At 37.4% G+C, this 24,530-nt stretch overlaps 1 protein-coding gene across 2 annotated transcripts; it reads right to left on the bottom strand.

Annotated features, from left to right (window-relative positions):
• Positions 1-1,451: 1,451 nt before the first annotated feature.
• Zbtb33 (zinc finger and BTB domain containing 33) lies at positions 1,452-10,578 on the bottom strand. Of its 2 annotated transcripts, none has more exons than XM_077107015.1 (2): positions 10,226-10,578; positions 1,452-6,334 (listed from the first exon to the last, which is right to left on the bottom strand). In XM_077107015.1, the coding sequence occupies exon 2, from the start codon at positions 6,330-6,332 to the stop codon at positions 4,314-4,316; it is 2,019 nt and encodes a 672-aa protein (XP_076963130.1). In that variant the 5' UTR covers positions 6,333-6,334; positions 10,226-10,578; the 3' UTR covers positions 1,452-4,313. The 2 variants fall into 2 exon arrangements, with proteins under 2 accessions (XP_076963130.1, XP_076963131.1); XM_077107016.1 differs by lacking the exon at positions 10,226-10,578 and adding an exon at positions 9,993-10,063.
• Positions 10,579-24,530: the final 13,952 nt, after the last annotated feature.

The following is a 24,530-nucleotide window of genomic DNA, read 5'->3' as shown; positions in this document are numbered from 1 at the left end:
GAATGAACACTTTCATTGGGATCTTGTGTTAACCTGAGAATTGATTGGTTTAAAGACAGATTGTTAATCCTACACTTGTATAATGTAAAAATACAGGGCTACAGGAGGGTACCTAATTAGACAGTTCTGCAAACATGGAACATATACTGGAAAATTTTCCAGCCAATTTTGCTACCTCCTGACTTGATGGATTAGAGGTAGCAGACAAATGCTGGTGCTCCCATCTACCTTGTAGACACCTGACCATTAAGAATCATCAAGGCACAACTAGTGCACTCATTGTTCACAGTAAATGTTTGCAAAATATCATTTAATTTTTAGCGTCATGTCTTATCCAGATTTCAAATCTAAAAATCTATAATCCTATGCGTTATACAAAATCCCTATTATTTTTTACAGTTCTGAGCGGATTAAAACTCTATTGGATTTCAAAAAGGGACTAATAACCAATTGACTTACTATACAAATGTCAACTTGTAATACTCAAAATGAATTTTTTGCCATTTACACTTTACCTTTTGCTTTAGTGAACGTGTATATTTTTAAAGGCACCATTACATAGTATATCCTACATTTCTTAAAGTGTTAAGATTCTATGACTCATTTCTATGTATTTTTCTTACTTTACAAAATAACTTGAAACAGTATAGATTTTGTAACACTTAATTTCAGCAGCTTCTTTTTTATTACATTGAATTATATAAAGTGCATGTTACCTTAGAAAAATATTTGCTGCTTTACTCTTTTGCAAAACATTTGCTGTAATGAAGGAATTTGTATTTCCAATATGTATCTTGACTGCATTTTGTAATATTTACCGCTTTATTCCTAATTCTGCTTTAGAGTATTGAACGGGGCATGAAACATTAAATACTAATCCAGAACCTGTATAAACTGGATGTTGCTTAAGATCTGTATCACTGCCATGTTGAAAACCCAGACTGCTTTTGTGATGATTCAAATTAATAAAACTATCCTCCTCCTTATCCATTTACAGGTGTCCTTATGGTATCTATAAAAGTTTAGCAAATGCTCTAAAGTAACTAACTCATTTGGACTATTATGGTTCAAGAAACAATGAAACATGATTAACCAATATATAAAATCTAATGGGTCCAAGTGTGGTGGCGCACGCCTGAAATCTCAGCAACTTCGGAGGCTGAGGCCCTAAGCAACTTAGTGAGACCCTGTCTCAAAATAAAAAAATTCAAAAAAAAAATGGGCTGGGGATGTGACCCAGTGGTTAGGCCCCTCTGGGTTCAATCCCTGGTACCAAATAATAATAATAAGTAATAATAAAATAAAACAAAATAAAAAACTAATGTAATATTTTGCCATGCGGTCATCAGAAACACAGCTCCAGTTCCCTGCTACAAAAATTGAAAAACAATAGAATATAAACTCCTATATAATTTCTTATATATACTCTTAATAAGAAACACACTCAGAAGTTAGAATTAAAACATTTTATTTTGCCATAAGAAGCTCTATGAACTAATATCAGGTGATGGTTAATGAAAAGTAGAACTTAAAGTCATGACAGGGAGGATTGTACAAGTATGAACATTACAGTATTAGGGGAAATGAACAGGGTTTCATATGACTGACAAAGGTGAAGAAGCCAGTGCTGCTGAATTAGCACTTAATTACTTAGAATATGCATGCCTTGACGATACAAAATGCCTTGATCAATGTCTACCGATTGTTTTATCTTCTTAGTACAGTGGAAAAAATGTGGCATTATTCCCTCATAGTGGTTGTACATAGGGGATCATTACCACCCAGATGATAATAATCAATTACAATGTTTAATCCTGCAAGACTGTTAAAGCATTTTAAAATCTCTGCTTAGTCTGAGCATTTGAGTAACAAATTTCTACTTTGAATAGTTACTGTCCAGAATATTTACAGGTAATTTCACATAAGAACAAATTTGATGCCTGCCTGAAAGAATAAAGGAAGTTCAATAGCCGTAAAGCCAAGTATAAAATAGAAAAAACCCATAGTAAGTTTTAAACAGCAGCTTGCTATAAATTTCCAATACAGTAAAGACTGGGAGTGAAGAGTTTTTGTCCAAAAGGAGTATTCTACATGAACTCTTGAACTTTGAAGAAGGAAACTTCTAGAAAAACTGAAGATCCTGAGACACATGCAAGAGTTTTCTGGCAAAATTGAAATTTAATTTTCCAGTTTTCCACCTCCCAAAAAACTCCAGAAGATACCTTTAAGAATGCACAGATTTTTAAATTTTCATATTCAGAATTAGCACAGCAGCAGCAAATAATTATACCAATATTACTCAGAACTGATAGTTTTCAATTATAGAATTAATTCCTGGTTTGTCATAATAGGCTTGTAGAAATGACCAAGTTTTATTATGACAAACTAATTTATCTACAGTTGAGTCCGAAAGACCTGGAAGCTCTGCTGGCATCAGTATCATTTACAATGGCATAAGTAATTATGACTAACTGCTGAAATAACATTAATGAAACTCAAATTTCCACTGAGAACACTTTATAATCAGAGAGTAATGTTATATCTACAAAGAAAAGAAACAGATATGGTGATTTCAGAGATCAGAGTCTTAAGTTATAAGATGATTTCAAATTTTCTAGGTTTAGTTGATAAAATGGTTTGAAGGCCTAGACTCACAGAACAGAAAACAGATAAATGCACATCACTCCACCACTTGGTAAACAAAGGATAATTCTTCCTTTTCCTTGTATTATTGCAAATACTGATGCCAAATACCCTCAGTTACCAACTTAAGATACACTGAATGATGTATATATGAGAAGTTATGATTAAAGCTTTAAGTTCAAAGTTAAGAAATAGACTATTTTTTTTAAATACATGGTAAGGAGAAAGAAAATATCTATGTTGAACTAAGAAATACTTAAGCAAGTTTATGAATGACTAATAACTATGCACAACAATCTTTTTCAGTATCTATTATTTTTTTCCTTTGCAAAAAAAAAAACAAAACCATTTACAGTTCAACAAGTTAATTGTTATAAATGCTAGGCTATATATTTGTGCCAACCCACTTCCTTTTATTACTAGCACTTAAGTTTTAACTTTACTTTCTAACTGTTTAAATATGTCATTTTAAAAGGAAGAAAGCTGGTATTTATTGTTGTCAAGATTAATGGGAATTGACAAACCTATATACCATTCCACGTGTAGTTTCTGATTGCTATATTGTGGTAATTTGCAGATGGAATGGCACTTACTTTAGAAGGGGTAAAAGTAAGATCTTGCTGAAAGGAACATACTAGATCACAGCTTCAACTATTTCAAATGAAAACTTCCTATAGAGGATCTAAGAAATATGAATATTTAAAAATATATGCCAATAGCCTCCGCCCAAAATACATGAGTTTCATCTATGAAATCTATCATTTACAAAGATTTATACATAATTAGATTATGCATAAAAATTAATTTGGTGGCTTTCAGATTCAAAATTTCTAACATTTTATGAGAATATTAACCATATCGAACAAAAAGGAAATCTACACTTGATTCCATTCTCTCTTATGTAAGAGCAGAGAATTTAAAAAAGTGTGACAGAACTTTTGTGTCTCCTGTCTGCATTATGAAGATTTGTTTTTCCACTAGTTTTCTGCCTAAACAGATCACATTACAAAGGTAGAGAGTATGGCCTAGCCCCCAAAATCTTTCATAGACAATGGCAATAAAGGTAAGGATTAATTCTAATTAACTAAAAACTAAGTCATTCTTCATACAAGACTCATCTGCATGGCTATTTTCATAAGGGGAGGCAGGAGGTTGCTATCCATTTGGACTAGCAGAATACACAATCAAGTGGAGACTTGTTATGAAATATTCTAGACCAGTTTCAGAAGTTTTTTATGTCATATACAAGACAACACACATTTAGTCTCAATGTAAGAAAACCGAGAATTCAGCAGTAAAGTGCTAACATGGAAGGGGAAGGTTGTATGATGTACTAGGGTATGCTAGTAACTCCAGTTATTTTCAAAAAACATTCAGACTGCTTCAAATTCTAGTCAGAAAACTATCCCTCCATGCTTTTTCATTCTTGCCTCTTTTAAATGAGCTGAAAGCTAACTATATAAACATACTGAGAGGGGAACTTCTCAACCTCTACTGAAACTTTTTAAGAGAAATTTGCTTCTAAAATTCATCAACAATAATCCAACTAGACTACTTTCAGATGATATGGCAGATCAAATTAACTTATTTTCACCTTAATTGGTTTTACAGGTCTTCTGAAATCCCTGTCCCTTAACCCAAACCGAAACTTCCTGATATTTCGAAGGAGTTCAGTAAGATTCTGGTATTATAAACTCAAACTCGGTACTGCCATCTGTTACATTCTGTTTAAAAATTGAATCATTTTCCTGTTGAATAAAGATATCTTCCCAGGTCATTGGCTTGTTCTGAGTAGATGTGGTCCCTACTGGAGGTTCCTTTCCAGCATCAACCTTATACCCAATACCATCATCCTTCATTACAGGCACAGTGCTTGACCTATCAGAAAGGTATGCATATTGTCTGATCTGTAAAGATTTGCATGGATGTAAACGGTAAAGCTTCGAGTCCCCAGAAGGATCTTGACTATGAACCGACTTTATATGTGAAGACATAAACTGATAGTTGATGAAAGATTTGCCACATGCCAAACATTGATACCTTCGCTCCCCTGTGTGATGAATTTCATGCTTTGTACGATATTCTGCAAGAGGAAATACCTTCTCGCAGTAACGGCATGGATACTTCTTCTCCCAAGAATGAATGTTAAAATGTCTCCGCAAGCTTGTCAGACAGACATATGACCTTTTGCATACAATGCAGATATAATAGACCCTTCCATCTACTATTAACTCATAGTGATCATCATGTTTTACTTTCATGCGTTTGCTTGCCGACTCATTGCCAGACGTTTTTGGTATTTCATTCTCAAGTCTGGCTTCCCCTTCATCAGGGTCATCTTTGACAGGGATCACTATGTCATAAGTATCTTCACCGATATTTGCATAAACCTTGCAACCAGTCGACAAGCCTTCAATTTCAGTAGCTGTGTCTAAAGTAATGATCTTCTGACCCTCCATTAGGTGTTTTGATCCTAAACCTGGATCATTAGTGTTTCTAGTAATTATATCTGAAATTTTTAAAGAACTGGAAAGTGGTTCTTGCAGAAGTGTAGGAATCTGCATCTTCTGTATCAATGATCCATCAAAAGTGGTATTTTGGGACGTATCAGCCTGTGGGACCAAAGATGTATTACTGACTGCCGAGTCTGGACTGGAGCTAATAGTGTCATCATCATCATCTATAATTTCCTCCTCCTCCTCTTCACTGGCTTTGTTTCCTGTTAAAACAGCACTATTTGGTGTCTGCTGATTCTGCATAAGTAAATTGATTGAAGAAGACATATGATTTGGAAGTGAAGAACTGACATTTGGTGGTGTAGTAAGTGGTGCCTGATTTAACAAAATAATATTGGGAGTCAGATGTGTTGGAGCCGAAGATACCAGCAATTTTTCACTTCCTTGTGTCTGGCTCAGAGTTGCCTGATTCACAGGAATAGGAAGTTTCTGAGTAGGTGTGATATTTGTTAAAGGGGGAGAGTTATTGCTAGCACAAGGTGCAACATCTGAAATAGCAACAGGGCCTGTGTTAGGCTGGACCTGTGTCACTGCATTGTTATTTGGCAAACTCTCCTTTGCAGGCAAAATCTCAGAGCAGAAAATGACATCATCATCATCATCATCATCAGAATCAGTAACAATGATCTTTTTCATTTCATAATCTTCAGCAGATAATGAAAATGACTCTGTTATGATAGGCATTATAGTCGCCCCATTATCTTGGGTTTCATCTTTTGATTTTTGTATTACAAGGTTTTTGTCACTAGAATCAGGAGGCAAGGTTTCAGCACTACCATCCTGAGGTGTACCTGAGATGCTTTTAACCTGTGATAATGGGACACCAAGCTCTGCTATAAATTTCACTCCCAATAACTGCCCTGATTTAATTAACTCATCAAGTAAATCTGCTCTAACACGGACAATTTTAGAACTATAGATATAATTGAGGATTTCTGCAAAGATCTCTGCTCTTATAAAGCTCAGTTCAACAACTTGCCCAGCAACTGAGAAGAGCTGATGGAAGTATGTACTAGAAGCTGAAAGAATATTCCTGTGGGCCCGGAATTTTCGGTCTTCCACAATAACAGTAACGTCACAAAAGAGTCCATGGCCTCGTTGCTCATTCAAGGAGTTCAGCAGACTGCCAGAGTACTGAATGTCAGTAGCAGAAATCAGTTTTCTACTCTCCATGCCTATAAGTGAAAGGGAGGGGGAGGGGACAAGGAAGGATTAGGGAGAAAAAAAACAAAAGTACTTCATCATTCAGTATTTAAGCCATGGAATCGTTAAATAGTTTATCAAGTTTTAACAGAAGTTTGGCATAACTTTTTGGCTTTTTCATAAACTGTTCATACAGACCGGCATTTGGACGATGTATCAAATCTCATGACTTCTTCCTGAAAAGAGTCAAGCAAGTTTTAAATTGCTAGACAGATTTGAACAGTAATCTCCATAGTCACCTTCCTTTGAATCTGATACATGCATCTCCACTAGGAGTTTTTAAAGATTAGAATTCATTTACTTAGTCCCAATTTGGGGTTTCCTCCTCAAGAAGAGCTAAGAGGGTTATTTTTTTGCTTTTGTTTGTTTGTTAAGAGTACCGGGGATTTAAGCCAGAGGCTCTCTACCACTGGGCAACAGATATCCCCAGCCCCCACCTCACCTTTTATTTAATGTTTATTTTTTTAGTTATAGTTGGACATAATATCTTTATTTATTTATTTTTATGTGGTGCTGAGGATCGAACCCAGGGCCTTGCATGTGCTAGGCGAGCACTCTTGCCACAACCCCAGCCCCCCACCTCACCATTTTAATTAAATTTTGAGATGGTGTCGCTAAGTCATGAAGGTTCACCTAGAACATGTAATCCTGCCTCTCAGCCTTGCAAGTGCTGGGGTTCCAGGTGTGAGCCACCGTACCAGGCAAGGGTTAATTTGGCTGTCTTAAAATTGTTTTAAGGAGGGGCTGGGTTTTAGCGGTGGAGTGGAGCATTCGCCCAGCACATGTGAGGCCCTGGTTTCTATCCTCAGCACCACATAAAAATAAATAAAATAAAGGTATTTTATTTTATTTACAACTTAAAAATAAATATTTAAAAAAATTGTTTTCAGGAAAATCCTCACCATAAATGCATAATAGTTATTTCATCTGTAATGAATGATTTAAGTGTCAGTATTCAATACTGAGTCTGAAATACATACTCTTCCCAAATTTTTTTTCTTTTTAATTTTTATTATTAGTTGTTCAAAACATTACATAGTTCTTGACATATCATATTTCATACATTTGATTCAAGTGGGTTATGAACTCCCATTTTTACCCCGTATACAGATTACAGAATCACATCGGTTAGACATCTAAATTTTAACTATTTTTAGAATTATATTAAAAAGCTACTCTCCACAGCCAAGGACACTACAAAGGCTGACAATTATTATCTCACAACTCAATTACTTTTTTGTTCTTATTTAAATTGGGGTGCCTCATCTTGATGAACTAGTAAATACTTTTTTGTCCCTTTCTCTTTTTTCATCCCCTTGCCCATCCACCTCACCTCTACTTTACAATCTCCAGAAGTGGAATGTTAAAAATAGATTGTCTCCACAGGGGTGGAGCATGCCCATAATCCCAGAGGCTCGGAGGGCTGAGACAGGAGGATTGTGAGTTCAAAGCTAGCCTTAGCAAAAGCCAGGCGCTTAGCAACTCAGTGAGACCCTGTCTCTAAGTAAAATACAAAAATGGGTTTAGGATGTGACTCAGTGGTCAAGTCCCCCCGAGTTCAATCCCCGGTACCAAAAAAAAAAAAAAGAAAAAGAAAAAAACAAAAAACAGAGTGCTGAGTGAAGTCCATTAACAAATGCTATCATGGAAAAAAAACAAACAGATAATGTAAAAGGAAAGCATATCATTTCTTAATGCTTATTTGTATTTGTATGAAAAACAGAAACATTTCACTTTGTTGGTTAAGAAGTGAGTGCACACGCCTATAATCCCAGCTACTCAGGAGGGGGAGGCAGGAGGATTGCAAGTTTAAGGCCAGCCTGGGCAACTTAGCAAGACCCAGTCTCAAAATAAAATAAAAGGAAACATGCTGGGGGTGCAGCTCAGTGGTAGAGTGCTTGCCTAGCATGCACAAGGCCGTACTTGCAAAAATAAATAAACATATTATGTTCACTGGCCACGCACAGTGGTGCACACCTGTAATCCCAGTAACTCAGGATGTTGAGACAGGAGGATGGCAAGTTCAAGGCCAGCCTTAGTAATTTAATGAGACCCTCAGCAACTCTGCAAGACCCTGTCAAAATAATAAATAAGTAAATAAATAAATAAAGGGCTGGGAATGTGGCTCAGTGGTAGATTGCCCCTGGTTCCAATCCCCAGTACTCTGGGGGAAAAAATCCTGCACTGGTATGAAAACTTTTTTCTTGCCAAATGAGTTAGCAAAAATGAAAACATTGGGGGCTGGGGATGTGGCTCAGTGGTAAAGTGCTTGCCTAGCAAGTGTGAGGCACTGAGTTCAATCCCCAGCACCACCACCAAAAAAAAAGAAAACATTAACTTATTGGAACAGAGGAGACATTAGAGTATGGGGCATGCCATTAAATCACACTGCTGTGTACCATCTCCAAAGCACCTTTTTTTTGGGCACTTAACAAAAGACATCTCCAGTAACAATGATGCCAAAGTTGTAAAAAATAAAAAAATTCCCAACACACACACGTGTGTGTGTGTGTGTGTGTGTGTGTGTGTGTGTGTATGGGGATATCAGCCATTATTGAGAAATACCTTTAGTAAAGATATATTTTTATTGTTAATATTCTTTCCCTTTGAAGTTACCCAGAGTATCACTATCACAGTTAACACACTTGAAAGGCAGAACATCTCAAATTCATTTTTCAACATTATAGCTTTAAGCACACAAAAAAAAAAAAAAACAAAAAGCCTAAAAATCAAGGATATAAAACATCATCTGTTAGGTGTTGCCTGGTTAACAGTACCAAGGAATTCTAGGTTACCAAAGGCATTCATCAGAAAGGGTGACCTTTGGAGTGCCAACAACCAGGGCTTCCGAAATATGGGGATTTCGTCAGAAGTCACTTTTAAGTGGAGATATGGGTTGTCTCACTACACTCCCACGATTTTTGTCGCTTGCAAATAATTTTCCCCATGTGGGAATGCGTCAAATGTACGTGTCTAGGTGACACTGGGACTTGGTTTCATTTGACTTGTGGCCCTTTCCTGCCCGTCAGGGTGGGCCCAGGTCAACACAAGTTGGTCTGCACCCTTCCTCCCCCAAGATTGGCAAACTGACTGTGGAAAAGCCATTTCACATCACTGTGTGACAAATCCTTGATCGAGGGCAGGTTCAGTGGGGCTGGTTAAAGCGGAAAAGAGAGAAAAGCCATCCGCGAGGGAGTGAAACAAACCGACACGCGGCTCCCTGCAGCAGCTGAACCCCCATCTCCTTTCCTCCGCCTCCCTCTTCTCCATTTGCACCCTACCAGCTGCAACTGAGGTTTTTTAACCCCATTTCACGTGGAAACCCAGCTCCTTGCAAATACAGATAGATGGAGGTACAAACAGTGGAGTGAGGGCGGGAGGAGTAAGGGGTGCCGGGGAAAGTAGAAGGTGGCGAACAGTAGGGTGCGGTGTTGGGGTGGGGGGGCGAGGCTAAACAGGCGGCATTGTTATGCCCCAGGAAGGGGACGGAAGGGGAGGATGGGCCAGGCAGGAAAGCTCCAAATCAAACCAGGGACTAGGCGGAGAAAAAGAGGCCCAGAAAGGAAGGCAGCGGGGCGAGGTAAAGCCAAGTGGGTTTCTTTGGTGGGGTCCCCACGCCCCGGGGCCTACCTAGGGCACCGGCAACCCTTCAGCCCCTGACGGCGAAAGGGACCACGCCGCGGCCCTCCGGATTCTTCCCCTCCTTCGCTCCCCGACCCACACAAAGAAAGAGCCGGAGGAGCAGAGCCTAAGACTCCGCCGCTTCCTGGTTCAAGTGAGGCGAAAGCAAACGCAGGCGCGGCCCAGGGACCGAGGAGGCAGGCGCTCCTTCGCCCCCTCCCGGATTGGGGCCGGGTCCTCACCTGCTTACTGGCGCCGCCGCTGCTCCTCGGCCGCGGAAGGGTGGGAGTCCTCCAACAACAAGAAGCCGGACTCCTGGGCGATTCTGCTGCTTCTTTAAACGTCGCTCCAGTCTTGGTCGACGTCGACGCGGCTACCGCCTCCTGCCGCCACGGCTGCTACAGCTGCCCCACGCCACCGACAGAGGGCACGGCGCGGGGGCGAAGCTCTGAAGTCAGAGGCGCCCTCCTCTTCCGAGTGCAGCCCGAGGGTTTCCGGAAGGCCCCGAGCTCTACGCGACTCCGCTTCGGCACCCTACTCAGCCTTCGGCTCTTTCCGCAAAGGGGCGGAGGAAGACTGCGAAGTTCTTGAAGCTCTTTCCGGAGGGCAAAAGGGTGGGAAAAGGAAAGGGAGAGATCAAGTAACGCTGCCACTAGCAGTGGGGAGCGGAAAGGGTGCTACTCGCATTCGTCGAAATTCAGTATAAGCTCGTAGGGCATAAAAACCATTAGAGACTATAATATGGGTTTCCTTTCTTTTGCAAGTTTGAATTCTATTCTGTATTATCCTGATAGACCATCTTGATGAGCCACCATGAAATATAATCTGAATAAATAAAATTCATCAACTCATGATAATACAAGTTTTAGGATAACAGTAAATTACAGTTACTATTTTTAAGGAAGGAATCTAGCGTTTGGACAGGTACTGTCTTAATCTAATGCTAAATTTTTCATTTCGACTAACATTTATTGACCACCTCTTTGATCTGTAGCATGTGCAAGGCTCTGTGGAATACAAAAAAAAAAAAAAAAGGAAAGCCACGGGTCTCTACCTTTTCAGATAGAGAAAGTAGATAGGCACACAAGCATTGAAAAAATTTGTACAAGGTATAGAAGCACAGAGAAGGGAATAACCAACTGAATATTGACATTTGAGCTGTATCTTGAAAGGTGAATAATATTAACATTTGTATTGTCGATTTATTATTATTTCCGTAGCATTTCATCCTTTAGGGTCTGACACAGATTAAGCAGTCAGTAATTATTTAATGAATAAATTAAGTTGTGAATTACATAATTTTAAAAAATGCTCTGGTAATACCCTCCTAAGTAACCATTATGAAACAAATAACAGGATGGGTGTTTGGAAAGCAAAATATTTCCCTTCAGGCTGATTATTGATCATATTCAACTAGGGAAACAAGGAGTAACTTTTCTGTGGCAATTAAGGCCATTCACTACCTTCATTTTGTTTCTTAGAGATCTGTATGGGATAAGGCTGGGGATGTACCTCAGTGGTAACGTTCTTCCCTTGTTGAGAGCCTCAGCCGAAGGGGCCCCAGCAAACTTCCAGCTGATTGGCTCACTGTGACCCCAGCAAACTTCCAGCTGATTGGCTCCTCTGTAGTGAAGCTCATTGGGCTATTTCCCCGCCCTTTCAGACCATGGAGCTGCTCATTGGGGGACTCTTTTGGCTCCACCCACACAACCCAACCAATCGGACTCAAGAGCGTTGAGAAGCTGGCCGGGAGAGCCGGTGGTGGCAATTGGGCTCTGAGGGAATTCCTAAAGAGCTCCTGTGATATGGCGTATCCTGTGATGCGGCATTCCCTAACATGTGTGAAGCCCTGAGTTCAATCCCCAGTGCTGCAAATGAAATAAAAACATGTGTAGGATGATAATGATCAATCTAGTTCCCAAAAGCTTGAATGTGTGCCTGTTTACCTCTTAGTTTGAATTCCTGTGCTTCTTTCTACAAAAATCCTGTTGAAAATGTACATTGGGATATTCCAGTGTGATAACAGAATTAACTATATCTAATCTTCTTCAATAGGAAAATTAATCCCTAATGTATTCAATATTCTCTTCAATAAAGCAAAGCCACTAATAAAACATCGAAGTGGTGCAACAGCTTTATTTTCACTTAAAAATATAAAATTTCTTAAATTCTTCTCCAAGACTCTGTATTGTGGAAATCATTGCATTATTTATTTTTTAATTAGTTTGATTTGTATGATTAAATCGAAGATTTAGTGGCTTTACTCACTAATCAGGAATAACAAAAATAATACTAACCCCAGATGTTTTATTTTTAATCTTTTCTTTTTTTGGTTATTTTTAGTTATACATGAAATAGAATCAATTTTAATAAAATTATACATGCATGGAATATATCTTATCCTAATTAGGGTTCCAGTCTTGTGAATATATATGATGGTGGGATTCACTGTGGTGTATTCATATTATGTACATAGGAAAGTTGTGTCAGATTCTTTCCACTGTCTTTACTATTTGCATTATTGATTTTTGCTTCAGGACTTAAAATTATGAAATTTTTACTGTTTAATATAAACACATTTCACAGAAAATAGGAGTGTGCTGTTGTAAAATAAACTAAGATAGATTAATATTTTCCTAGCAATTGAACACTTGGAAAAACTAGTTAGCAGATTGATGACCATTTTTCTGAGTTACACTCCCCAAAAATGTAGTAGCAAAAAAAAAAAAAAAAAAAAAAAAACTCCTTAGGAAATAGGACAAAGTAATTTAAAATCTATTTATCTTTCATTAGATTCATTGAAACTAAAATGCAATATATCCTTGAAATACAGATTATAATGGCAGTAGAGGCTACTCTTCATGTTTGTTGATTACCTTTCAGTAACTGAAAGGCACAATATAATTTCTTTTGCACCAGATTAACATCACCAAGGCTACCACAGAATAAACTTGTCTCTTTCTTTGAAGGGCTTCCAAAGTGTTGAGACCCAACTGAGGCATGGTGAAAAGCTGTTCATTCTATGATAAATGGATGAAACTGGAGAATATTGTGTTAAGTGAAATAAGCCAATTCCAAAGAACCAAAGACCCAATGTTTTCTCTGATATGCAGATGCTAATTCACAGTAAGGGGAATAGGGGATACGGAAGAGTAGAGGTACTTTGGATTAGACAGAGGGGAGGAGGTATGGGAATAGGAATGATAATAGAATGAATTAGGACATTATTACTATAAGTGCATATATGATTACACAACTGGTGTAACTCTACATCATGTACAACCATAAGAATGACAAGTTATACTCCATTATGTATGATGTATCAAAATGCATTCTATTGTCATGTATAACTAATTAGAACAAATAAAAAAATTAAGGTATTGGTGGTGTGACTCTCAAAAAAAAAAGTTGTTCATTCTAAAGCACAAGAAATCTCTTCCCTTCTGCCCATGCCCTCAAACTGCTACCCAGAAAAAAAAACTGAACTAAAGTTTAAAAGCTACCTATAATCGAAGAAAATCAGGAAAGGAATTTTGTTTGTAGGAAAGCAGAGCAGTTCAAGAAACTTTACTGGCCTTAATAATTGTCTTTAGGGAGCTGGGGATGTGGCTCAAGCGCGCTTGCCTGGCATGTGTGTGGCCCGGGTTCGATCCTCAGCACCACATACAAACAAAGATGTTGTGTCCCCCGAAAACTAATAAATAAATAATTGCCTTTAGGGCAAGCTTATTGGGAAATTTCATTAGTTTTCTGTTTCTGTATTATTTCACCTTTTACTTTCCTTATATCTGAGAGCTTAACCCCACTTCAGACAACCAAGGAATTTTTTAAAAAATATTTATTTTTTAGGGCTGGGGCTATAGCTCAGTGGTGGAGCATTTGTCTCACACATGTGAGGCACTGGGTTTGATCCTAAGCACCACATGAAAATAAATAAAGATATTGTGTTCATCTACAACTAAGCAATATTTTTAAAAAATATTTATTTTTAGTTGTACTTGGACACAATACCTTTATTTTATTTATTTATTTTTATGTGGTGCTGAGGATCGAACCCAGGGCCTCGCATGTGCTAGGCAAGGGTTCTACTGCTGATCCACAACCCCAGCCCAAACCCAGGAGATTTTAAAGAGAAGAACCTGTATCAAATGGATATGAAGGTATCAATTATTTTACATTCTAGAAAGGTTTTCAATTGGTTGATTATGGACAATTTAGGTTTTATAACCACATTATCAGTGTTTATTTGCCTTGTCTTTGATTGTGAATTTCATGAGTGCAGTAACTGTCCTATCCTATTCTCTGCTGAAATGCCAAGAATCTTGTAGATGATTAATATATATTCATTGATAGCAATAAAAAATCGAAAAAGTGATGTTCATTCCATCCCAGAGCCCTTCCTCTGAGTTATATTTAGAATCAGATTTAGTAAGGTCATTACACAAGAAGATCTTCAGTATAATTCTTCATCTGTAAAATACAGATAATAATACCTCCCCACAAAATTGTTTTGAGGGCTTGGGGCTTTTTTCCTGTTTTGTTTCATTTGCAGTGCTGGGGATCAAATCTATGGTCTCACCCATGCTAGGCAAGTGCTTTGCCACTGAGCTGCATCCCCAGCCCTGTTTTGAGGTTTAAATGAATTAACAATGCATAGTGTCAAACTGCTTACTTACAGTTTCCAGAATATGCTATGCTGCTCACTGCTTCCAAGTGTGTGTCTGGAACCCTGAGCCTGGATTAGTCATTCCCCTTTTATCTACACAGCTACACCTTGCGTCTTCTATTGTCTGGCAATTACCTGTTGTTTGTTTGGTTTTGGTTTGGGGTTTTTTGTTTTTTTGTTTGTTTGTTTTTGTACCAAGGATTGAACCCAGGGGTGCTTAACCACTGAGTCATATCCCCAGCCCTCTTTATGTTTTTTCTTTTAATTTATTTTGAGACAGGATCTCACCTCACTAAATTTCAGAGGCTGCTTTTGTACTTGTGATCCTCCTGCCTCCGATTCCCAAGTCACTGGGATTACAGGCATGCACCAGTGCACCCAGCTGCCTGGTCCTCCATAAGGACCAAATTCAGGCATTAATTTGTGAAGCCTGCCTTAGCCCAATAAATAGTAGCTAGATATGCTTACTTAATGTTGAACAAGTGAGTATGTGGACCCAAGCAAGTGCTAAGAATACATTTGCTTTCTCATCACTACCCACTGTTCTGCTTAATCCCACAAATCTCTCTTTAAGTTACCTGTTTAATGCTGCTAATTGCTCTTTTCTTCTTAAAAACATTCTAAAGTCAACTGGATAGAGATAAATAATCCTTCTGTGGAAAAGGGAGTAATAATGCACTTTACAAAAACAATAGACATCTTATTACAAACATAGGAAAATATGAGGGAATATACTATCCAGGAGTCATTTGTGAAAAATTACTTGGCAGTATGCAGTCAAATAATCAAGTCAAATAAGAAATGAGTCAAATAATTAAGAATGGAGATTTTACAGTGAGCCTATATATTTAAAAGAAGGATGTGTTAGTAAGCTTTTTTAAAAAAAATTTTAGTTGTCAATGGATCTTTATGTATTTACACGCAGTGCTGAGAATCAAACCCTGTTTCTCACACATGCTAGGCAAGCACTCTACCACTGAGCCACAACCCCAGCCTCTGTTAATAAGTTTTTTGTTGCTGTGAACAAAATATCTGACAAGAGGGCTGGGATTGTGGCTCAATGGTAGAGCACTTGCCTAGCATGCATGGGGCCTTGGCTCAATCCTCAGACCACATAAAAATAAATGAATGGAATAAAGGTATTGTGTCCAACTATAACTAAAACAAATACCTGACAAGAATAAGTTAAAGAAATAAAATTTATTATGGACTCATGGTTTCAGAGGTTGGCTGACTCCATTGTTCTGGGCCTGAGGTGAAGCAGAATATCATAGCAGAAGGGCATGGCAGCCAGGAAGCAAAAAGAGAGAGGAGAGGACAAGATATATATATATATAATCCTCAGGGGCACACCCCCAGTTACCTACCTCATCCCCACCTGCCTACAGTTACCACCCAGTACTCAGTTCAAATTATTAACCCAACAAATGGATTAATTCACTGATTAGATTATGGTGATCACAATTTAATCATTTCACCCCTGAACATTATTGCATTATCATATGAGCTTTTGAGAGGGGCACCTCATATCCAAACCATAACAGAGGACAACTAAGACCAAACAACAGGATTATGACTACATGATGGAATGCAATGGATAAGTCCTGACACAATAAAAATCCATCCATTTATTTGTTCAATACATATAAACACATATCATTTAATAACTACTCTGGGCTGGGTACTGGATGTATAAAGTCATCCTCATATCAAAATCCCAGTCTTCATGAAAATTGCATTCTAATAGGGGAGACAATATATATAATTTAAATACATGTGTATATATAATTTATATATATATTATACAGTATAATATCAGACAGTAATAAGTTTCATGAAGAAAAAATAAACAGGGAAAAAATAAAAGAATGGAGAATGATAAGAGTGATATTATGGTCAGGGGTTAGCCTTTCTGAAAAGATGATGCATGAGCAAAGAAGGATATGAACTAAGGGAAAGGGCCAGGAAAATATCTGGGAAAGAGCATTCTAGGAAGTGGAACACTCCAATGCCCTTCAACTAAACACCATACCCATAGTGGACAGGTTGAGTTTATAACTCTTTGTAGGGAGGGCAAACACACACTACAGGAAACTGTGGAGTGTCTCAATAGGAGGATGTTAGAAAGAACCTATTAGAGGATTTGGGCAATTTGAAGGAGCGTCTCAGGAAGCAGAAGTTTACTCTAATTCAGATGCAGGGGCAATTGTGTGACTGAGCATTTCAACAAATCATATCTACAGCAAGGGCAGACTAGAGTGCAATTAAAGCTGTAATTGGCAGGGCTGGGGTTGTAGCTCAGCAGTAGAGTGCTTGCCTAGCATGTGTGACATACTGGGTTCAATCTTCAGCACCACTTAAAAGTAAGTCAACAAAGGTGTTGTGTCCCTCTACAACTAAAAAAAAATTTTTTAAATATTTTTAGTTGTAGGGGCTGAGGCTGTAGCTCAGTGGTAAAGTGCTTGCCTCATATGTGTGATGCACTGAGTTCAATCCTCGGCACCACATAAATATAAATAAAGGTACTATGTGTTCATCTACAACTAAATAAACATTTTTTTTAATTTTAAATATTTTTAGTTGTAGATGGAAACAATACCTTTATTTTAATTTTTTTAAACTGTAGTTGGTGAAATAGCAGGCACCTATTTTTTCTCTTTTTTATCTTTTTGTTCTCGATTCTTACACTTCTCTCCTGTGTCCCGCGCGGGCTATGAAATTTGGGTTTCCTTTGCGTGAAATGTGCTGGCTAAGAAATATGGCAAAAAAATCACACGACATAGAAATAATTTTGAAAAACAAGGGCGGGATGGTTCTGTGACCTTAGGGGTCCTGCTTCCACACTGGAAGGAGAAAGAGCAAGGAGCCCTCTATTTTCTTTATTTATACAAGGAGGCTTCAAAGGATTTCAATGTGATGATCTTTTGACAAATAAGGAAGGAGGGGGGCTGTCCAAGCCCAGTGAGTAACACCCAAGTCCAATTTTTATTAAGTGAAGGATTTTAATTAAGTACATTTCACTTTTTTTTCCGTTTTCTTTTTCTTTCTTTCTTTCTTTTTCTGCTCCTTGAATTCTAAAAACATAGGCCAGGCATGGTGGTATATGCCCATAATCCCAGCAACTCCAGAGGCAAAAGCAGGAAGATTCCAAGTTCTAGGCCAACCTCAGCAATTTAACAAGACCTGTCTCAAAATAAAACAAAAAAGGGTGGAGGATATAGTTCAGTAGTAGAGCACCTCTGAGCTAAATCCCCAGTACAAAGGGTGGAGGGGGCGTTGCTGTGCTGGTCATTTGTAGCATGCTGGTTGTTTTCTTTTTCTTTTCTTTCTTTCTTTTTTTTTTTTTTTTTTTTTTTTTTTTTTGGTACTGGGGATTGAACCCAGGGCACTTTACCACTGGGGATACATCAGCCATCCACAGTTCTTTTTATTATTTTGAGACAGGGTCTCACTAAATTTTTTTAGGGCCTCTCTTAATTGCTGAGGCTGGCATTTCTACTGCTTCAGCCTCCCAATAGCCAAAGAAAAGTACGATTTCAATATCATGTTCAGAAGGTATTTTTAAGATACAGAGCTTTTTTAACTGAACCTGCCACTATGCCCAGCTGTTATTTTTAAATTTTAATGTGTATGGTGCTAACTGCTTGTTAATAGAAGGGTTTGGTGATAAAACCAAAAGTACTTTTATAATATCTTGAAATTTTGTCTTAAGTAACCCAGTAGCAGATTGCATATCTGATAATAGTATTACAAAGGGATTTTTTTGAAATACAGTATGTTTTTTAAGTTAATTTTCCTACATCCAATACTAACAAAAGATTAGTATTTTGATTTTTTTGCCTATTTCTTCTCAGTGTTATTTTATAAGTTTCTTTTTCTTCTCCTATTTCTGGGTCCACATTAGGTTGAATTGAGACAATGTGCTTGACAGATAAACCTGTAACTTATGACAAGGTGATTAAGCACTATCATCTGAAATTTGTTCTTATAAATTCCTTTGGAGGGCTGAGGATGTGGCTCAGTGGCAGAGTGCTTGCCTCACACATGTGAGGCACTAGGTTTGATCCTTAGCACCACATGAAAATAAATAAACAAAATAAAGATATTGTGACTATGTACAACTAAAAAAATGTTTTTAAATAAGTAAATACCTTTGGAAAATCATCAAGGGGCTTGAAATAATAGAATTACAGTTGGAAGAAATTCTCAAAATGGTTTTTGAGGCAATACCCAAATTATCACAGATGTAATCTTGAAAGAAAAAGATTATTTAATATGGAAAATCCCTTTCTAAATCATTATAGAATTTTAATAATACTCATTTCTCAAATTCTCTACAACAGAATGAAATCTTTTTTAATAAGTATTTTTTTTTTTAGTTGTGGGTGGATACAGTACCTTTATTTTGTTTTTATGTGGTGTTGAGGATAGAACTCAGTGCCTCAAATGTGCCAGGTGAGCGCTGTACCACTGAGCCACAGCCCCAGCCCAGAATGAAATCTTTTTTAGACTGTAGTTTGTTAGGTTCTTCTTGCTCTGGAAAACAGGACAATTTTTGCTCTACAACATGTCCTTATGCACTTGGAATAAATTCATGAAGTCTTCCCCTCAGCCTTATCTCCAGTTTCTTTCATCTTTCATCATGGTTCCTGTTTTCTCTGCTTTTGCCTTGTGATTTCTTCTGCAAACATAAATCTTACATGCTGCTTTGTTTGAATAGCTCTTTGTAAACTCTAGAGCTTTATGTAAATGTAAAGTATTCTATTATTATGAAGGTAGAAGTCTCTTGAATTATATTTTTACAAAAGTGTTCCAGTGCTTGCTTTTAATGGTTCTTGGACAATCAATGCTGTTACTGAAAAAATTTAAGTCCATATTTTAATACTCTGTGGTCCATTTTGTCACTTTCCTAATTTTTACAACCATTTTATTTAAAGTCATTCCTGATGAACGAGCATCAATAGAGGATGAAGAGCCAAAGAAAAATACAATTTCAATATCTTGTTCACAAGGTATTTTTAAGATACAAAGCTTTTTTAACTGAGGATTTAAAAACAAATTTATAAATAGTTAAATATTAGACTTGGCTTTTCCTCAAATTGCAAATAAATACACTAAAATTGATGTTCAGAAATACTTCTTTAGAAGTTAGGGTTTTTGTTTTTTACTTGTACTTTGTACAGATGAAAAGAAGAAGTCTAGTCCTTCAGAAGGTCCAAGAAAAGGAGAAAGAAAAAAAATCATCTAAAACACAAGAAGTATTTTGAAGATAATGATAGTGACTCTGATTCTGAATTGGACTCCAGGGGTAAGAAAGCCATTTTTTTTTTTTTTTTTTTTTTTTTTGTGCCCTGTTCTGGCTGATGATTGACCAGAGGTGCTTCCTTTATGGTTGACACATTACACAAAGGTGCCTCTTCCTCTGATTTCACCTGGGATTCTTTTTTTTTTTTTTCACCTGGGATTCTTAATCCCCATTGGCACTCTTTATCCCATTGGCACTCTTTATCCTCATTGCTGGAAGATCAAACTGTCTTTTTTTTTTTTTTTTTTTTGGTACTAGGAATTAAACCCAAGGGTGCTTTAATACTGAGATATCTGAGTTATATCCCCAGCCCTTTTTATTTCATTTTAAAATTTTGATACAGGGCTTAACTAAATTCTTGAAGCTGGCCTCAAACTTATAATCCTCCTGATTCAACCTCCAGTGTCACTGGGATTAGAGGCATATGCCACCATGCCCAGCATGAACTATCTAAAAACACAAATCTGAGCATGTCAGTCTCCTACTGAAAATCCTTCAGTACATCTCCCTAGCCTTCAGGGTAAAGTTCAGACCCTGATTGATCCCTCTCTAGTCACATATGCCCTGTCACCCTCTCTTGCACCACTGTCTGTAGCTTGAGAACTACTATCTCCTCAGTATCCCATGTTCTTTCTCTTGACTCTGACATTTACTACAGAGAGGCCCTTTGCCTACAGTGCCAGTCTGTTTCTGCATCTAGCTTCACTCACTCATTGCAACCATTGTAATAAACTGATTTTAAAAAGAACTACCTTAAGAATCATCTTTTCCTAGTCAACCATTTTTCAACCACCTTCCCAAAATCAGTCTAATTTTGAGACTTCTCTGTATGCCCATAGTACCCCAAGCTTCCCTTTGTCACTCTGAATTATATTTATCCCTTTACCTGTCTCCTTCATTACATTCAGCTCCTAGAAAACCATTGCCCTCTTCTGCCACATACAGTTTTTTTTCCTTTTTATTGTGAAAGTTTCAGTTTTTTAGAAAAGAAAATAGTGCAATTAATACTATATAATTGCCATGCATGGTGGCACTTGCCTGTAATCTCAACAACTTTGGAGGCTGAGGCAGGAGGATGGCAAGTACAAGGATAGCCTCAGCAACTTAGTGAGACCCTATCTCAGAAGGAAAAACAAAAAAACCAAAAAACTGGGGTATAACCCAGTGGCCAAGTGCCCCTAGATTCAATCCAAAGTACAACAACAACAACAACAAAAAAAAAAACATAAACTTATCACTAGAGTTGTTAGAATTGTGACATATTTACTTCAAATATGTTTTTTTACTGGGATAGTCAAAGTGAATTACAAATGTCATCATACTTCAGTGCTAAATATTTCATATGCATCTCTTTAAGAAAGGACATTTTCTTACTTAAATACCATAACTCACTAAATAATTCCCCATATCATCTAATATCTAGTGTGATTTTCATTTCTATGTCCCTAGTGCCTAACACAGTTCTTGACAAGTAGCAATAAATATTTGAATGAATTAATCTCCCTATAACGATGAATGGGACAGCAAAAATCTACTTAAGGTTAGGTTTTAGGGGTAATATTTCTCAATTAAAATATGTCAAATGAAGATTTTAAAAAAGACAGAAGAAAGCCAAGAAAAAGCAAAGAAAAATGCAGATGGCCAGCCTTTTTTTCTTTAAATTTTATTATAAAAAATTAAATGTATATAAAAATAGAAACTGGATAAGGATCCCCATGTACAGAGTACCCAGTTATCAACTCATAGAAGTTACCACCCTCCCCCCGAATTACTTTGAAACTAATTCTATGTATTATTTCATTTCTAAACAATTCAGCATATTTCTCTACAAGATAGACATTCTTTTTTGAAAGCATAATCACCATGCCATTATCATATCTAAAAATTCCTCAGTTTTGATCACACTTCATTTTCTATTTTTGTTGTTTTCTAGCCTGGAAGTTTCCCATGAGGAAGACAGTGTAAAGAAAGCCAAGGACTGACAGCTTCTTTTTAACAATTGATTAATCATTGCAATATTAATTGAGGGATTATCTTCTCGTTTTCAGTACCACTAAACCAAAATCCTCCTTTTTAGTGTTTAATCATCAATGTCCTCTCAAAGAGGTTGAATAAGTCAAAATACATCTGAATGTATAATTATCAGTTCCTTAGATGGGCTGTAGGTGTAATAATATGTTTCCCTGGGCTGGGGCTGGGACTGGAGGGAAAAAGGAAGAAGAGCCTTACTCTGGTTTTGATGGAGTTTCTTCTGTTTCCTTTAAAGCAACAGGACCTCTGAACCAGAATTGCTCCTATTCCCCTATGTCCTCCACAAAATGGGAGGACAATGAACAGAGGTGAGAACATACCAGATGGATATTTGGCCACCACCTCCTCATATATCCCTATGAATAGGAATTCATATCAGATTCCATTAGAGTCTATAGAATTGTATTTGAGCTCCTAAGCATAAATGAAGATGGACCATATCTTGAAATACTTTATTCTCTTGCAAGGTACTTCGCTGTCCCATTTTGCACATGTATGTATCTGAGATGTGCAGAGATGGTGACTCAGGAATGTCACCTCATGAAATGAGGCTTCCTAGCAATTCTGTTTGAATGACTTTTCCTTAGAAATTTTTATGCATAACCCATTTGGCACAAAAACACAAATATATAGAAAATTTACATCTTTATTGAAAATGTAAAATGTGCCCTATAAAATAAATGAACTGACTTTTTTGTTTATTCATTTAACAGATATTTGGTAAATTACTCTTGATGATGTGCTATGCAGAATTTGAATCTGGCAGAAAAACACTTAGGAAAAATTGTCATAAAAGCAGACCCTAGAAAATGGAGTCTACAAAATGAACAGCAATGACAGGGGCCCATGCCAGGCCAAACAAAGCCAAGGCAAAGGAAGGCACAGGTAGAGAAAGCAAGAACTGAAAAGGCAAGGACAGCATGGGTAATCTAGATTTCTGGGATACAGTATACCAGAACCCAATTACAATCAAGTTCTAGAAAAATGATGGCATTATAGGGCCCATCCAAGATTATGACAACAAGATGACCCATGACAGTGGGTTGCATATTTCAGAAAACTGAAGCCTTCTGACAACTCTTCAACTTGATCTTAAATTAAACCATCAATGAGAAAAATGATTGGTTTACTATATTGAATAGTTCATTTATTTTTTAAAAAATTTTTAATTGTAGATAGACACAATATCCCCATTTTATTTATATTTATTTTTATTTGGTGCTGAGGATCGAATGGAGTGCCTCACACATGCTAGGCAAGCACTCTACCAGTAACCAAAACCACAGCCCTGAATAGTTAATTTCTTAATAGAAAAATACAACATGCAATTTTATATGCTACTGAAATTTTAAACCACATGAAGCTATTCAGAAGAAGCTATGGAAGCTATGGAAGAAGCTATTTTTTTTCTTTTCTTTCTATTCTTTTTTTTTTTTTTTTTGTTAAAATATCTTAGGAAAGTTAATACTGCAGAACCCCCTTTAGCTCACCCTTAGTGAGGAAGAACTGTTTATCCAGCTTTGGACTAGGCTTATGGCTTTATTTCTATCCTCACACTTTCACCATTCTTTCATTTTTAAATATTTTATTAGTTATGGATGGCCACAATCAATGTTTTTATTTTCTTTATTTTTTTATGTGGTGCTAAGAATCGAACTCAGTGCCTCACACATGCTAGGCAAGTGCTTTACCACTGAGCCATAACCCCATCCCCATTCTTTCATTTTTCCCAGGTCTTTGGATGCAAATCTAGCTAATGAACTGCACTGTGCATGTCCTTGAAGTCTATACCATGCCTGGTAACAGGATAAGTAAATGTTAGTGTCCTGAAAGCTGACTGTTATAGTTTAGATGTGAAGTGTCCCACAAAAGCTCCTGTATTGATGCAGGAATGTGAAATGATTGGATTGTGAGAGCTGTGATCTAATCAGTCCATCCCTAGTTTGAATGGATAGGTGGAAACTGTGGGCAGATGGACCATGGCTGGAAGAGATGGATCACTGGCGCCATGCCCTGGAAGGGTTCTTCTTCCTGCAACCCCTACTCCTACCTCCCTATATGACCATGAACTGAGGAGTTTTCCTCCACTGGCCCCTTCCTCCATGATATGCTGCCTCACCTTTGGCTCAGAGCAGTCAAGTCAGCTGTCTGTTGCCAATAGAAATGTGGACTATGCTCATGAGGTTTCAGAGGGAAATGAGGACTCTATTGAGAATTGGACTGGAGGCCACTCATGTTATATTCTGGGAAAGAACTTGGGCATGTTTTGCCCATGTCCTAAAACTTTATGTGAAGCTAAATCTAAAGGTGATGGACTAATAATCTGTGGAGAAAATTTCAAGGAAACACAGTAGTCAGTCAGTGACAGGGATATTGCTGAAAGCTTTTAGCCAGGTGTATAGTGAGAATGGAAGCAGAAATCCATGCTGAAGCATTTAAAAACTTACAGTTTGGCCAGAGAAGTGCATGTAAAACTAGGACCAAGAAAGATGTGCTTATTGAAGAGATTACAGGTCCTAAAGAGACATAAAGACAATAGGAAAGA

The sequence above is a fragment of the Callospermophilus lateralis genome, chromosome X (assembly GCF_048772815.1).
Source record: "Callospermophilus lateralis isolate mCalLat2 chromosome X, mCalLat2.hap1, whole genome shotgun sequence".
In the NCBI taxonomy this organism is placed as follows: Eukaryota; Metazoa; Chordata; class Mammalia; order Rodentia; family Sciuridae; genus Callospermophilus; species Callospermophilus lateralis.
The sequence above is the reverse complement of the archived record's forward strand: the minus strand, read 5'-3'. Positions and strand labels throughout refer to the sequence as shown.